The sequence below is a fragment of the Plectropomus leopardus genome, chromosome 21 (assembly GCF_026936395.1).
Source record: "Plectropomus leopardus strain MGB_pleo_1.0 chromosome 21, ASM2693639v1, whole genome shotgun sequence".
In the NCBI taxonomy this organism is placed as follows: domain Eukaryota; kingdom Metazoa; phylum Chordata; class Actinopteri; order Perciformes; family Serranidae; genus Plectropomus; species Plectropomus leopardus.
This window is the reverse complement of record NC_142196.1, coordinates 20,287,534-20,304,568: the sequence shown is the minus strand read 5'-3', so window position 1 is coordinate 20,304,568 and position 17,035 is coordinate 20,287,534. Positions and strand designations below refer to the sequence as shown.

Below are 17,035 nucleotides of genomic sequence, written 5' to 3'. Positions count from 1 at the left end.
AAATGTGTCTTGGCTGGTCTGGACTGTATTGTTGAGATGTTGCAGCCTCATAAAACAGCTCTTGTACACAAAATTTTAAATCCAGTTCTGGTATGTACATAGCTGCTGTACAAGTCTCTGGAAATGACAAATGAAAACAAGGAAATAAGTCTTTGAAACAGCAGGAAGGGAGATTTTAGATAAGAGAAAACTTTACTGAGCAGCCATTGTTTTATTGCCTCTGAAGCTGTGGGAATAAAGCAATATCAGACCAGTTGTGTTGGTAAATACGAGCACGCTGTGTGGAATTTACTGAAGTTTTGTTGTGTAATTTTAGAGGAATTGCATTTCAGATTTCTCCACCCTTTACTTGTGGCCATGACTCATCTGTTTCCATCACTTGGTCCTTCTATAAGCCTTTGAAATAAGCAAAAAATATTGTTACACATATAGTTTTCTGGACATTTTTCCCCTGTCTTTTTTAAAAATATTTTTTCTATAAATCCTCCCTTTAAAAAATAAGTAATTTTAGATAATATTTTGGTCATCTCGTACTAATGTCTTGCAATATGTGGGACATTTCTTGTGAAGTTGGTCATTGCCTTTTTCCCCCTATTATTTCAACAGAAATCAAAACCAATTTGCTCTGATTTCAAAGGGTTAAATGACCTCTTTCTTTTGTTCGGTTAAATAACTCCTCACATAACTAGCGCATGTCTCCACGGTAATTAAAACAAAACAGTGAACCACCCACAGTGACGCTTGTTAACTGGGCTGTAGATGTTCCCTTGGATTTAATTGTTGCTTGAAAGGACACACACACACACACACACACACACACACACACACACACACACACACACACACACAGTGCCACAGTATGATCTCATCATGTGGGTCTTGAATGACAGTATTCCTATAAACAGTATGAGCCACAGTTCTGACGAGCGTAATGATTTAAATAGCATAGTAGTGATGTTTGTCATTTGCCACGGCCTCGTTAAAGCAGCTGTATTCAACATTCAGAACAATAATACAGCAGCAAACATCTATTTGCAATGGAAAGATAAGATGGAGTAATGGCGTCTTGAGTACAGAATGAAGTCACACTTCCTCTGTGTGTGTAGTAATCCGAGCCTCTCTGTTCTTTGTTGTGGTAGATGGTCTGGACTCACATGCCTGTTAGTGCATTAAAGTCCCTCACCCTTTTTCCATCACACTGTTTGTCAGCACAGAGTCAAACAATGACGTGTGGATTTGGCTTTTTATTATCAGTTACCACTCACTGAGCTGCACCAGAGATCTCTGAAATCAAATTTTTCTTTTGTCGTCTCAACATGCACTCACAAAATTGGGAAATGAAAATTAAGAATACCTGACAAAGTGCTTTTGCTTCTTTCAACAAGAACTTACAGCTATGTTAGTGGCTGTACATCATGCGAACGTGAGCATGCTAACATGCTGATTTTTAGCCCTCCATGTTTAAAACATTGTGAAAAATGCTGCATATAATTACTTTACAGAATCTTTAATTCATTTACAATTTGTACATTTAAGTTACATTATTGAAAGGAGCTGTATGCGATACTAAGAACATTAATATAGCAGTCAACATCTGTTTGCTATATAAAGGTAAGATGGAGTGATGGCATCTGAAGTAAAGAATGAAGTCACATGTCCTCTGTGTGTAATCTGAGCTTCTCTGTTCTTTGTTCTGGTAGGTGGTCTGCCCTCACATGCCTGTTAGTCCATGTAAGTCCCTTACCCTTTTTCCATTACACTGTTTGGCCACGCAAAGTCAAATAATGCCACTATAGTCCTTTTTTATTTTTTGCCAAAAGATATTGATTGATGTATTATGCTAATGATCTCGCCTGTATTTGTCATTTCTTAGAGAAACATTACAAATCCAGAGTTTCCTGTCTGCTGAAATACTCACATACTGCTTCACAGTAATGTAACCCCGTTAACCTCATGTGCTCATTCAAGGGATGATTTGGCCTTATGTTGTGGCCCCCAGCTGTAGGCGTGATGCATAACTGACTCCCATGATACCCTGCCACAGATGTCACCCAGAATGTCCCTTTTGACATGTCAGCTGTAAAGGATTAGGAGCAAGTCGTGGTCAGTTTGCACGAAGGGAATCCTCCTTACAAAATAAAAGAAAGACTGTTAGAAACATTCCTCTAAACCTGAAAAATAACAGTTTTATTTTATTTCGGCATCTAGTCTACTTTCTGCTTTTGCTTTCGTAGTTTGCCCTTTTCACATTGTCTCAGTTGATCGTGTTTGCGTCGCCCACTGTCTCGCCCACTGCTCTCCTCGTGGGTTTAAAGTTTCAGGGTTTGAAGTCTGATCACATTCATGCATGACCAACACCATGCATTTGTATGCAGGCTGGCGAAGAGAGAAGTGCAGTGGACGTAATGGTCTCACAGTCTACTGAGCTTGTACTCTCATTCTGGGCTTCTGAACAACTTGTGAAACGAGCTTATGGCTTACAGAGACTGCATTGAATCTTAAATCTTAAAGATTTGAGGAAACTCTTATTTCGAGACAGAAACTAAGTGTGTTTTTTGATCACAAACTTTTGATTGCCTTTTCAAAACCTTAAGCTTTCGTTGAGTGAAAAAACATAAACGTGAGCTGGATTGACTCACTTGCGTTTCTGAGCTCTTACAGGAGGTCGCATGGAGCCTAAAACCTGAAGTGAATCAGAGGAAGTGTTACACAATAGGAAGTGGTGTGTTTTTATGTGGGTCTATTTGTTCCATGTTTTGTAAAAAAAACCTCTGCAATTAGCTCTTGTCTCAAAAGGAAGGTAGGACACAAGAACAACCCTTTGATTTGCATACTTAAATCGTTATCTGCAGCCTTTCTGTTTCCTTTTTGTGTGATTTTTGTTTAAAAAGGAACTTACAGTAAGATTCAGTGCTTTGTTAAGAGGTGTGACCAGTTTGTGTGAAGAGTGCACCAGTTGCGTTTGAGTGTTCCTCTGATAATGCACAAAAGAAAGCAGTCTTTTAGCTGCTTTAGGACAAATGAGATGAAATGTAAGTTTTCAGTGATTTTTTTTGTCTGCAGAAGGCTTCATTTTGTGATATGACATCACAGGTTGTCTCTGTAGATGTTTGCATCAGACCCCGTGATCGTCTTTTTCAACCTACATTGTCATACATTTAGGGATGTCCCAATCAGATAGGAACGATTTGTGATCGGGACTTTTTGTACACACATTTGTTGAGCATTGCGATCTTATGTGTTGTTATCTTTGACCTGTGTTTCAGAGGCTGACCTCTGGTGGAGGACTGTGACCTGGGGCCACCTGCCAGGCCGGGCCTCCCTGCTCCTGACGGACAGTCGCACAGCTCGCTGCTGGTAAGTCCTTGTAACAACTAAGTCACACCTGTAATACTGGAGAATGCCTGTTTTTAAAGGATGGTTCAGGACTGCAACTCGTTATTAGTTTCATTGTCAAGTCTTGTTTTATTGATTAATTGTTTGGAGTATTTAGTGAGTAACACAGGACAAAGAAAGTCTGCACAACTGAGAAACTGTAACAAGATAATTTCAATTCATTTAACATCCACTAAACAACCTTACGGTAAAAATCTACCAAACTCTATTTAAATATACAGTATTTTTATCATCATATGACACACTCATTCAAAGTCGACAAAAAGCAATAAAACTCACAAAAGCTGTCTTTCCAGCCTTTCAACAATCACCACCTCTGGTTTGGTTTAAATAAACCCTCAATTTGCCCAGTTAGATATGAAAATATGCTGGCTCTACACACGCTTAAATTATTGTTTATTCAAAAGGAGTCTGGTGGATTTGGCGATAGTGATTTCAGAGCTGCTTTTTTTGTACAATGAAAAGATCAGTCTCTGTAGGGATCTTCTCCGTAATGCGATCAGACAATTACAATAACAATTTGAGCAGCAGGTGACAAAAACAAGCACTTTTAGTGAAGCTAAATTGATGATGCGAACGCGTCTGAAGTGTTCATAGTGCATCGTGTTTTGCTGCTGCTGGCTGAAGCTCCCTGATCAATACTGGACTATTTTCAAGAATTCTTCACTTGGACACAAAAACATGGCAGAGCAGTTTGCAGGTTGAAACTACTGAACTTACCCTTTAAAGCAATGTTAATATCTAATATGATAAGGAGAAATGACCATGACCAATAATTCTTTCAAAACACATATGAGCATCTTAGTATTGTCTAAAGGCTTGAAAAAATGTCAGCCTATCCTTTAATGTCCCCGTCCTCGACCACAAGCTGCATGACTGCATCGCACCATCAATGCAAAGTTTGACCGTTAAACTATTTTCATACTGTGAGCTTTTATTTTCCACTCCAGATTACCATCTACATGTCTGTTGTTACTTGTTTACATGTCTATTTATATCTATTCGAGGACATAACTCATGTCTGATCCTAATTTGAATGGGCTGCAGTGTTTTGAAAAGCAGGTGGTTGAGAATAACAAGGCAAAATACTTAGCGTCAAGCTTATTTGTGCGCCTGCATTTCTCCTTTTGTTTCAAAGCAGTTTGGGTCGTGGTGCATGCTGAAGGACTCTGGGTGAATAGAGGCATTTCTCTAAATGGCAGTTGAGTCAGTTACCTTGCTCATTTTCCACTGGTGTTGTTTTCCATGTAATGTGGGCTCAGTATAGGTAGGAGGGAAAAATCGTATAACTGCTGGTGGAATGCAAGTTGCATGTTAAATTGCTTGCTTTTTAATTTCGCACCTCGTGCATTTCACCTCAGAAAACACAGCTCCTTCAGTTTGCAGAGTGACTGCAAAAATAGATACAGGTCAGGTCAGATTTTTTTGGGGGGAAAAAATGTAAATAGGACACTGTCGGCTTCAGTTTGGATGTAACATTATGTTGCTCTCTATGGACATTGTGCCCCAGCCGGCGCAAAATCAAACCTTGCCAGAACTGTCCCTTGTGTGTCTCTAAACTCCTGCACTTAGAAGAAAAAATAATAACGGAAAACTGAAACATTTACCTAAAATGTATATTAAAAACTATAGAAATCCTATTAGCATTCACTAAAAAATATATTATATTAAAAATTGTAAAAGTCCTTTCAGCTTCGACACAGTTTCTCTCTTTAATAATCTTTTTATAGCCTCCGGCTTTGTGGAGGAAGCAGGCTCACCTAGATGATCTCCTCATGATTCACCCACATTATTAAAATTCCAACTTTATTGGCAATCATTGGCTTATCTGAGGTTTAAATATGATCAAAAAAATCTGTTTCAGACCTGTACTTAGATGCACTGATACACGGTAGACCTGTCATTATGTAAGAACGCCCTTGGTATACCTATTATAGTCTTAATGTGCCGTTCTGTGGGTGTATGTGTAATGCTCGCTCAGGAAATGAAGTGCATTGTGGGCCATAAAAAGGAGTTGAGTAATGTAGGTGCTCCCAGCTTCCTGTCCCCCCGCTCAAGGCCAGAGTGCTTATGTAACTACAGGGCGCAGGGTCAGCGCTCACACGACAAACTGGCAGCTCTGGCAATGAGATTCGCAACTTGCCAAGTGCATGTTTTTTGTTTTAGTTAATAGTTGGGTTCTTCGTGGCGTTGACGTTTAGTGGTTTTAGTTTCATTTTAGAGCAGTTAATTTTAGCAACGCGCTGCAGGTTTTCTTTTTTTAAGCAATGTTTTACTCACGTTTCCTGATCACCTCAACAGGACTATTTTTTTTATTCTCAGGTTGTCTTTTTTTCATTTCTCCCCCGCTTGCGTGTATGCCCATCCCTGTTGTATTTTCCTCCGTGTCTCCTTGGAGATTGTTACCATGACACACAGCTATCATTCGATTGGCTAAGCTCCGGTGCTGGAATGCTGTGCCGTTTTGACAGCTAAGCCTCAGGTGGTTCATATATAGGATCACTAAGTCAATGTGTCCCCACGAGAGGTCTGTGGTCTCCGTGTGTGTTATGTGTGTGTGTATGTGTAGGCTAATGCCAAGCAGCCATGGTGCCCTACTAAGATTCAAATCCATTCACTGAAATAGCCTGAATGGCAGAGCTATTTTAGTTAGCACGCAGTACACAACCCCGTAGCGGTACAGGGGAGCAGCAGGCGTGTTGCATTATAAACACAGAATAGAGCTGAGGTAATGCAGCATTGTCGAGTTTTGTGCAAATGTATACAGGATGGATTAGCCTCGCTAAGCCAGGGGGAGGTGTGCTGCAGTAGCCTGAGGTGAAGCTTTTCTCGGCTCTCCTGTTGCTATGATCATAATTGGGTGAACAGTGCCCCCAGCTGTTGAAGCCGAGGAGTGTTATACTTGTGCACATGCTGGCTTGTGCACAGAAAATGTAGATTTTTGCAAGATTTACAGCTTTAAAATTAGGGATTCCCCAACTCATTGCGCCGACTGTTATTGTATTATCGCTACATCAGACAGTTTGATGTATAATGCGCAAAAAAAAGTAGTATGTATGTCCTTTTTACTTGTTTAAAAAGCTTTCTAAAATAGTGTGTAAAATATCAGTTGCTCCACTCTTGACTCAGCATATGGAAGGCGCTCCGGCCCCTCTCGACCTCACCCGCTGAGCAGGTAATTTGAGATGATATGTCTGAGTGAGTGTAATATGTAGAGTGGCTTGTTATATCAGCTAAAAGCTCCCAGCTTCTCCTTGCTCATCTATTATTTATGCCACGGGAGGGCTGACACTGTAACTTCCTGCCCAGGTTCCCCGAAGGAGCACGTCAGGCCGCTGCCATTCCACTGCAGATGTAGATTTTGGAGAGTCTTTATGTTTGGCAGATTAGGATGACATATGGCATTAAGATTTAGTCTGCAGATATGTCATTTTAAGTTGTGTTTTAGCCTGAAATTGCAACATGTGGACACTGGATGGTGCTCTTACATCAGGCATGAGTGCTGCGCTCATCCCACGAAACTGACCCAACCACTTGAGTTGGTAATTCATATTCTTTGCTACAATTTTTTTTGCAAAATTCTGCAGAAAGTGACATTTCTCTGCAAGTTTTCAGTGTTACTGCTGTCAATTGCATTTGTGCATTTAAACAGAGGCATTCCTGAAGCTTGCATGTGATGATAAAAAGGTTTGGGAGTGGTCTTCCCCACCATTCACTACTTGTGTGCATAACAGTTTGCATCCTCCAGATGGCACTCCTCTCTTACCGAATGAGGATTGTGGTGCTCTTCAATCTGAAACTCATCATCCATCCAAAAAACCTCCTCTGTGCCCCACCCAAAATCCTGTTAGGGTAACATTGTGCCGGAAAAAAATATAAAAGGTGATGCTCTGCTGTGTTTCTTTAATTAAAATCAAGCTTTAATTTTGCTCACTTATGTAAGTCTGAATCCTTTAAATCTCACTCTGCCAACACTCAGAGTGAGATTTAAGGACATGGTGACGTCAGTGAGTCAGTCAGAAGGTCAGTCGAGTAATGATGGTTTCGGGGCTGTTTTAGCAGAAGAATCGGAGTTGTGTGTTTGAATAGGTTTAGGAGGCAGCTGCCCTGAGGGAGGTTGCTGCTTAGACGGACGCCAGTGAGTCAACATGCCCCCCTTAATGATTTCCCAACACATCCGAGGAAGGAGTCAGAGGACTCTCAAGGGCAGGGTGGGGAGGGCTCCCTTCTTCGGCAGATGTTCAGCAAGTGCAGCAGAGAATCAAAGTGGTGAAATTGGGGTAGAGTTCTTACAAACAGCATGCTCTGGTTTTACAGGACTCTTTAGATGAATGTGTCACAAGATATTTTCAGGCTGTTTTGGAGATGGAGCAGCATCCTCATTTTAGGATGATCATATAAGGCCCCCATGGTGTCGGCTTGCTGCCCTTTGTTCAGTTAAATGCATTGATGTGAAATTAACATCAGGACTGGCTGTCAGCATCCATGTGCATGTTTTGATGCTATAAAGAGTTGTATCGCTGTGACTGAAGAGCAGCGCTGAGAGCCTCTTCACAGAGCTCTATTTCAATGGAGCCAGCGTTTTAGCTGACTCTTGTGTATGTGCCTGTTGCCATGGTTTCCAACTTTCATCAGGTGCCGTCCAAAGAGAGGGGCTAAGCCGAGGATGAGGCGCTCCCACTTTCATCCTCCTGTGATCTGCCTTTCTGGACAAACTGACGGTTTTGTGTGTTCACTTCCATGATCGGGTTCATATCGGCTGCAGGAGTTTGTTTTTAGCGAGGGAATATTTTTAGCCGCCTGTGTGGTTGCGGGAGTAAGATGAGACAGCTGATACTGGATGTCACCTCATGTATTGCAGTCAGTTGTAATCATTTAGTCATCCTGTGAGGTTTGTTTTGATTTGCGGGAATCTGGGTGAGGGGGGCATTAGCTGATGTTTGCAACAATACAGGGGCGTGGCCACGAGGTAATCGAGTTCACCCCCATAAATAAACAAATGGCGGACCCCCCTTCTTCTTTTCACTGCCATGTGCCCCTTAAGCCATTTTAGTCAGCTGGGTAGGATTGGCAGGAGATGGGGTGAAGCGAGTGGGGGGAGGAGCAGGGGCGGGGTGAGGTGGGGTGTGGGGGGGACGCATGCCAGCCCCACTTGGGAAGTGCTCCCCCATTTTCTGCCTGTCGAATCGGGCCAGTGTCAGTGAGCTCCGGCGGGTCCAGGTCTGGCCGAGTGGGCTAATGCGATGTGGCGTGTCACCCGGGGAATCTAGGTCAAGTTTAAAGCTGCCTAGCTCTGCCCGCCTCTGCTGCAGTGTGACGCCTCACTATCCCTCCCCCTTCCACACACGCAATTCAGCACACGCCCTTACCTACATGACTATTTTCTTTATTTTAAATATGATATAAAGACAAAAATGAGACATGCATTTTCTTTTCTAGACCCACATAATCTCAGACATAAACACACATACACTCTGCCGCCTCTCCCCATCCCCCCCCTTCTTCACACCCCAGGCAAGCTCTCTCCACGGCTGAGCCCACGTGACGCTCCGTGCTGTGTCTGCGCCCAGTTGGGGAGGGGAGGGCGTTGTTTTTCTTCCATAGTAAAGCAGCAGGGCACGTGGATCCTCATGCTGCAGCCGAGTAGTGGAATGTCAGCAACTATCCCGCCCGTGCATTAGCCAGCCCGCGAGGCGTTTTTGTAGGACGTTGCCGCAGTGCTCGGTTTCAGCGGTGCCCTCCTTGTTAAAGGGGAGGCACAGAGCTGAGAGACGTTCAAAGGCAGTGCCATCCAGAGGTCAGGCTGCTGCATGGGCGTGGCACTGTTTTGGTGTCTTTTCCAAAATAGGCTTCAAGCTCTCTGCACCATTTGCAAATATTTGGGAATTTTTGTTTTTTGCATTTATAAATCCAAAAGTGTTATTTTATTCATATATTTTATAGCAAAGTGACAAAAATGTATCAGCTGCAATTAAAATGTAATATTTTTTCATACTCATTAGTGTATGGTTTAATTTTGCAGCATTTTTCTTTTCACTTTAAAAAATTGATGATGCACAGAAAAAAAAAATCAAATCACATTAAATCACTAAGTGCTCAATAGTGGAATTAAATATTTCCTCAGTTGACTTCACTCCTCAACTAATCCGCTGTTTTTGGCGCATTACCTCATCTGTATTAATATATTCATGTGCTTTCAAGTCCTACTACTACTGTACTCGCTCCTCACCCGGTGCTTGCCTCTGATTGGCTGCTGCAATGTTTTCAATGGCACCAAATTTTTTTTGACTCCATGGATACAGTGAGCTGTTGGGTAGATCAGCTCAGCCAATGGGAGAGCTGCGCGGGCTCCTGCTTGTCAGATTCTGCCCCTGGCCTTAGAAGCAGCCCTCCCTCCCTCGCTGTGAGCACGCGATGGCTCAGTGGGGGGGTTCAAAACAACAACAAGGCTGTCGTCGGACTCTCTGTGGTGCCCCGGACATGCCAGCACTACTTGGTCCTACTACAGCCACTGAGAGAGGGGGGCTTCAGTTCCTCAATCTCTGTCTGATACAGTATCTGTGTACTCTGGGCCAGCACTTCATCCTCTCACTTCTCTCTTACTACGCTATCGCTAAGCAACCAGTTACTCAGCTGCTAACACATCATGTTTTGAATTATCTATAAAGGGAGGGTTAAGATCATACAGTAAGAAGTCTATAAGAGCTGCATATTTTTGCAATCTGTAAATGATTCTCAGGACGAAATTTGAGTGGAAGATATAAAAAGCTGCAAAATGACCAAATTTAATCAGCTCTTTCTGGTACACTTAAAGATTCTCTGCTGGACTTTGAAATGCAGCCATGCAAATCCCCGTCCTTTAAATGACCTCATTTCAAGCAGCACAAGGGAGCAGCGCTGGGCCTGCGAGGCTGCCAGTGCCACGTTGAAGCGCTGTGAGCCCTGGCAGCTCTGCCAGCCAGCCGGTCGCGCGGCCTCAGTCTGCGAGCGGCTGAAAGGTGGCGGTAGAGGACCGGAGGAGGCCCCGGCGATGATGGGCAGTGCCCGCATCATCCAGCAGGGTGAGGTCAGTGACAGCTCTCATCCCTTCTGAGGATCAGGTGCTGCTTTTAGACAGCCAGTGAGGTGCCAGCGCTGGCACAGTCAGACATTCAGGTCACATTAGCGGAGGGGAAGAAGACGAGGCTGGACAGGGCAGGTGGGTCTGTGCAGGTGGTCACTGGGTCGACTGAGTGAATAACAGTTGATAAGGCGGCTCTCGAAGTAAATAAAGTAAACACAAAGTTCAGGGTTTAAAAACAGCAGTCCTGGTTGCCAGCTTATGCTGGATAAATTGGAGTAAATTGCATCGGTCGTGAAAGAAAAAACAAGTAAGATGCTCACCAAATTTGTAACTGAAAGCAGTAATAGACCATGTTAAAGTCAAAAAAAAATTTCAACTAACATTTTTTAAATGTTATTGATTAATCTACTACATCAGTTTGTAGGGTAATGTATAAAATGTTCTTCACAATTTTCCAGTCCAAAGGTAGGGCTGGGTGATGAATGAATGAATGATTTTTATTTTGGTTACGTACAAACATCATAAGACACAAAGATTGTTTCACATCAGTTTTCTTTTGTCAGTATCCGAAAAAGGGATAGGCTGAAGCCCAAGGCTTACTTATGCCTTTTCTGTATCAACCAAAGTATTATCCAGAATAACTGCAATACTGAAGAAAGAGAAATAAATGAAAAAAAAATACTAGAAATTTTAATTGTTTTACACTATAATCACTGATATGTCTATGTTGCAAATTAATCAGTGATATGAATCAATATCTCGGTATTTTCTAAGAAATGGTCCGTTTGGCTTTGAAAATGTTGGATTTTCCTTTATAAAATGTAGCGACAGTAAGCAGCAGGGATCCAAGAGACACAGCACTGAAAAATGCAAATATAGGGAAATGAGACTGAGCCTAATATTGGTGTGCCTGTTTACAAACCGTAACCGACGATCCTGTGTAGTATAACTACCTTTGAGTCGATATACTGCACAGCCCAAATAACGGATGTCATCTTAAAATGTGCCGTTCTGAAGAACAAAAGTTGAAAATATTCAGTTTACTGCCTTAGAAAGGAAGAAAACTAGCAAATCTGGATTATTAGGAAGCTGAAACCAGAGAATTTTGGGTTATTTGCTTAGAAAATGACTTAACGATTAATCAATCTTAAAAATAGTTACGGCTTATTTGCGCGCTGCTGATTTTTTTCTCGTTCAGAGTCACTCAAAAGAAGCATTAACATGTGAAAGGTGTTGCTTGCTCCTTTAACATCTATTAATAGACTCTGTCGATGGAGTGCCTGGTTACAAGGAAGGTAGGTTTGTAAAAATCTCTGTGCACTCAAACTCTACAGTCGTGTTAAAGTTGTCCATTCATCACAAATATTTTTTCTGTCAGAGTGAGGACATGACCCACTGCTAGATTTTCAAGCTGCAAGACATGTCAGCCCCCGCCTCACCCCCCGTTGGTGCATCTCATGCATTTTAAAACCCACTGCTGAGTGTGTACCTTGCTGTGTTGCAGCACCTCCCTGTCTCCCTGCATTACCTGTGTTGGCATGATTTACTCTGTCACCGCCGGCCCCTCACTCAGTCACTTTGGCTCTTCACCTGTCACTCATCTCCCGTGACACCCGCCTGCCGAAGTTTAACCTCGTCATTATTATGCGTCGTCCCTCCTCCCGCCCTCTCGGAGCGCGTCCTGTCCATCTCTGCTCTGTCACCGAGGGTTGAATCTTTGGGCGTTGATGGAACCTGCCGCTGTTTCTCTCTACAAACTGCCACAGATCTCTGACTCGTCATATGTCAGTTGACCTTTGCTTCGGAGACAGATCGGCTCGGTGCTTTCTAGGAGCGAGAGGAACACCAGAGCGGGGAGCTGTGCAGGGCTGTCACTTCTCATCGCGCACATCACAGCCGAGGTGTACGTTGAGTATAGATACACAGTATATGTGTATCAGTATGCCTCAGCAGGGAAGGTGTGGGTGTGATGGCAAAGTCAATGACTGCCAACGCTTTGACACACCAGTCCTCATTTGCCATCCTCTTGTTTAAGCTTTGAGACCTGAGCAGATTAGCTTGATTTCTTTCAAAAACATGAGAAGAAGGCAATGAGCAACAAAAAAGAAATTTAAAAAAAGTAAGAAATTTGTAAAAAGTGCAAGAAAATTACCTGGAATAAAGAAGAGAAAAAATACTCTAATTACTTATGTAATTATGATCAATATATATTTTTTCCTATCTTTTATTTTCCTTAGATATTTTCCCTACCTTTTTAAAACATAATTTTCTAAATCCACTAATTTCTTGCAATTTTTGGAACATCTCTTACCAAGTTGATGATTGACTGTTTCCTCATGTTTTTGAAAGAACTTGCGCCAATTTGCTCAGAGTTCAAAGGTTTAAATACTTGTGAAAGCGTCTGATAGAAGCACAAGAAAGTGATCTCACCCTAGATTTCAAAGGGTTAACCTGCAAGTCACCTGAAGTCACAGTCTCATTTAAAACGTTTCAAAGTTTAACCTGTAATACAGTTGTTGGGGCACTATCAATAAATGTCATCCTAAACACTAAAGAAATGTACTCTAAGAAGTTTTAAAAAGTTTGCAGGTTTGTCAGGGAGGAGCTCGCTTTGTTAATAAAGTTGCTGCGTAGTGTTGGTTAGTCATTTATAGGTGAACGTGAAAAGCAGTTCAGCCTCCGCTTTGATTTTGCTGCAGGATCATGTCTTCTCCCTACACACAAGAGTTATGTATTGGCGATACGATTTGCATCACGATACAGGGGTTATGATTCAATATATTGGGATACTTTAAGCAAGGCGACATATTAAGATCTTTATACAATACATTTTTAGGAAAACTTTCAATGTTAGTGAAGTACGTTTTATGACTTTGCTTGTTTCATAGGCCTTTGTTCTTTGTTTCTTTGTTCTTTGTTTTTACAGTTTCTTGTTACATTTGGGTGAAAGAGTCAAACTGCTGAGGATAGATTACAAAACTGGAGGGTCTAGCGGTTGGAGGTTTAAACATACTTAAACACAAAATTAACCACTGCCAAAACTCTCTGTATGTAAACTACGAAGTAAAAATCGTTAGTTTTCATAGCAGTTTTCACAAAACATAATCAAGTGTATATATATTTTCTCACACCCTACTACACACACATCTATCGATTAATGATTAGTCGAACAACAAAAAAATGCACAATTGGATAATGGACGAGTTTATCAAGCTAAAGAAGCAAACACTGGCTGGTTTCAGTCTTTTTATAGAACAGTAGTATATTGAACATCTTGGCTCGTGATTTTTGTCACATTGAATTTGGAAAATTATCATTTCCATGTCCAAAAATGAATTAAAAAAATTCTATGCTGCATATCTGTATATGTACTGCATATATTTTGTGAACGCACCAATACTCAACCTTAAATATCTTCGCAACATAGATATTGATATCTCGTCAAAAATAAAGTGATATTTGATTTTTGTCCATATCATGCAGCCCTAACTGCAACTGACAGTTATTATAAATTAATCCTATGATTTTTGTTGTGCCTGTGTGCCAGCGAAGGCCTTGACCTGATGCAATATAATTTTGGGTTGATTTGGCCCAAACGTTCACTTAGGCTCAAGTGTGACCTGATTAAAATTTAATGGTTAAAGGTCACGGTGACCTCACAAAACACATTTAACTCAAGAATTCATATGCTGATAATGACAGCATCTCACACAGATGTCTAGATATATGGATATATGATATAAGGTGATGGCATTTTATATCCGAAAGGTCAAAGGTCAACTTCACTGTGACATCAAAATGTGCAAAAATACTTTTCTGGCCATTATACAACATCAGGAACAGAAGGACATTTGGTCAGATACTGAATCAGTGACGCTAATATTGAAACTGTGCTGTCAGGTTGAGGATGTGTGTGAAGCATCCATTTTTTAAAATATGTCGCTTCTTTGCAGCAACATCCATATTTGAAGCATTGTCTACTTTCATGGCTACACGAGTCTGGACAGACATGGATGTAAATGTATTGCAGCGTGACTGGTTGGCAGAGGCATACACCCACAAGGGGGTAATTGTAGTTTTCTCAGTTAATTGATAGTTCTGTCTACAAAACAATGAAAAGTGCTGATTATAATTTCCCCAGAGTGCAAAGTAGCTCCTTCAAATTCCTTATTTCAGCTTCAGTCAGACCAATTCTCACATTTGAGAAGCAGAAATCTGAAAATATTTTGGCATCTCTGCTTGAAAAATTAATTTAAATGGTTCTGAAATAATTGCTGATTAATCATGTTGACCATTTCAGCTTTATTATCAATAATTAATTGCAGTCATACTGTGATTTCTTTAAAATTGAATTTTGTCTAAAATGACCTAATAGAATTCATTTGTTTATTATGATGTTACATAGACTACTATATAGCAGCCCGTGTGCTCTTGCAGTAAACGTAAGTCACTGTGCCGCATGTGCTGTGTGTGTCAGACATGTTAAATATTGATGATGTGTTTCAGCTCCTATGACAAAGACACTGCATTGCACTTCCTGATTCTGCAAGTAAAATTTAAATCATAGATGGTCTAATTCACAAACAAACTGAAAATGGTCATAAATGGTCCTCTTATGTTTCTGCATGACTGCTTCTGTTATAAAAGTTTAATTGGATGTGTCTAGTTATGTGTTCTGTTATATTTATGTGATTATATTTGATTTCCCCGCGGATGCCCTTGAAATAGTTTACTTTACATAGCCTGTAAATGCTCACGATTTCTGGGAAGAAACTTAACAAAGCAGAAAAACATAAACTGATTTTTTCATTTTTGGGGACTTTCTGGTTTGACATCTGCTTTTGGTGAGAGTCTGGGCACAGGAAACACACATGGGAGGAGGGGAGGGGTCCGAGGGGAGCGCTGGTGTCTGCGAGGAGCGGGCACATCTGGGGCATCCCCGAGTTCACGCAGGCACCAGAGCAGTGAAGCAGAGCCGGAGTGAGGTGTCATGGATGCAGTCGGGTTTCGCCACCTGCTCACTTTTCTCCTCCATTTACTGATTTCTCCCTCTTCTCCTCAACAGGTAACATGGGGAACCTACTGAAAGTTCTGACTTGCACAGATCTGGAACAGGAGCCCAATTTTTTCCTCGATTTTGAGAGTGAGTTTCTTTTTTAAGTAATTTCTCCCCCTCCTGATATCGATCACATGAATATCTTACCATAACATTATCCCAAACTCTTAAGTCTTTTCACCACCCCACTTATCTTTAACACTTTCCCAGAGGCAAAAAGAATCAAATCTACCACCAGAGCCTCTGCACTTTTCCACTAACCTGCCTCTGCCATGCTGGGATGTGTGCAGAATATCAATCAGAGTGGCAGAGTTGCAGCAGAGCCCCCTCCTCAAATATCAAGCAGTGAAGTTCAGCTGCTGCGTAGCCTAAGGCCCCTCAACACGGCTTGATCCTGCACTGTAGTGTTCTCACACTTGGCAAACCCAGACACTCAGTCATACCTTTAGAGGAAACAATGAAAACAGCTCACTGTTTCTAGGTGATTTTTAGATTAAAAGAACACCAAAATTACATATTTAAGAAAACCTTTATGCAACACCCAGTGTTTGAATTTTTTTTTTTCTAAATTTATGTCTTTCTGTGGATTGTTTTTACATTTTAGGATGCTGATACTCCCTGAAATCAGACCTCAGGAAGGCTCACGCCAAATGTATAAATGATGGTTTTTAAATTAATAATTCATAATAAATTACAATGCAACATGAAGTCAAAAGACTGTATTTCTGTACTTTAGTTGGCAGTCTGAGCTGTGTTTTAGGTATTTCTTCTGCAGGGGAGCAGAAGTTTACAGTCATCACACTTGGCAAGGTGTTTTTGCTTCAGGTGGTGGAAAAGGTTCATAATGTTCTTCATTGCCACTTCTCTCTCTCGAACCAAAAAAAAAAATCTCTACACCCGCAGTTGTTACAGTGAGAGTGTGAATAACCCTCTTTCATTTGTCTTCTCTTATCTTGCTCCATTTTCCTCCTCTCAGCCAGGAAAGTGGGTGGCGTCAAAACTTAAACGGGAAGCGGTGGAAAGATGAGATTATTTCACTGAACTTTCATTTGCATAATTGAAAGTTACGAATTAGACTTTCTATCATATCTGAGGATTTGGTGGAGTTCCTCGAGCTGCCTTACACTGTATGTTGAGCCCAAGTGTGACTTTGAATTAGGCACCCGTCACATTGACCGCGTTGACCTTTTTGTTGCCGTCCGCTGCAGATGCCCAGCCCACAGATGCAGAGCGAGAGGTGTGGGAGGAGGTGGACGTGGTGCTGAAGGACGCTAAGGGGATCCTGGACGAGCTGCAGGCGTACAAAGGAGCGGGGCAGCAGATCAGAGAGGTACACCTGATACAAATGTCCGCCTCCAACTGATAGGACACTGAGCTGCTGCAGAGTTAACACAAACTGGTGTGCAGAAAAGGCATGAAAGGGGTGCTGCATGAGTTTGTAGGGACAGTTTAAAGTTAAGCTGAAATTAAAAACATAACTTTTAAACCCTTTTATATCATACCCCCCGTCATGTTGTGCA

General features: G+C 41.6%; 1 protein-coding gene across 2 annotated transcripts in view; it reads left to right on the top strand.

Moving 5' to 3' along the window:
• The window catches only part of cyribb (CYFIP related Rac1 interactor Bb), a 43,946-nt gene that overhangs the window by 10,396 nt on the left and 16,515 nt on the right, over positions 1 to 17,035 (top strand). Inside the window, exons 2-5 of one of the 2 annotated variants that reach the window (XM_042510252.2) lie at positions 1,701 to 1,731; positions 3,267 to 3,357; positions 15,525 to 15,602; positions 16,724 to 16,845. In XM_042510252.2, the coding sequence (XP_042366186.1) occupies positions 15,530 to 15,602; positions 16,724 to 16,845 (195 nt within the window). In that variant the 5' untranslated portion in view covers positions 1,701 to 1,731; positions 3,267 to 3,357; positions 15,525 to 15,529. The remainder of the gene's footprint in view (positions 1 to 1,700; positions 1,732 to 3,266; positions 3,358 to 15,524; positions 15,603 to 16,723; positions 16,846 to 17,035) is intronic. The other variant, XM_042510253.2, reaches the window with a different exon arrangement.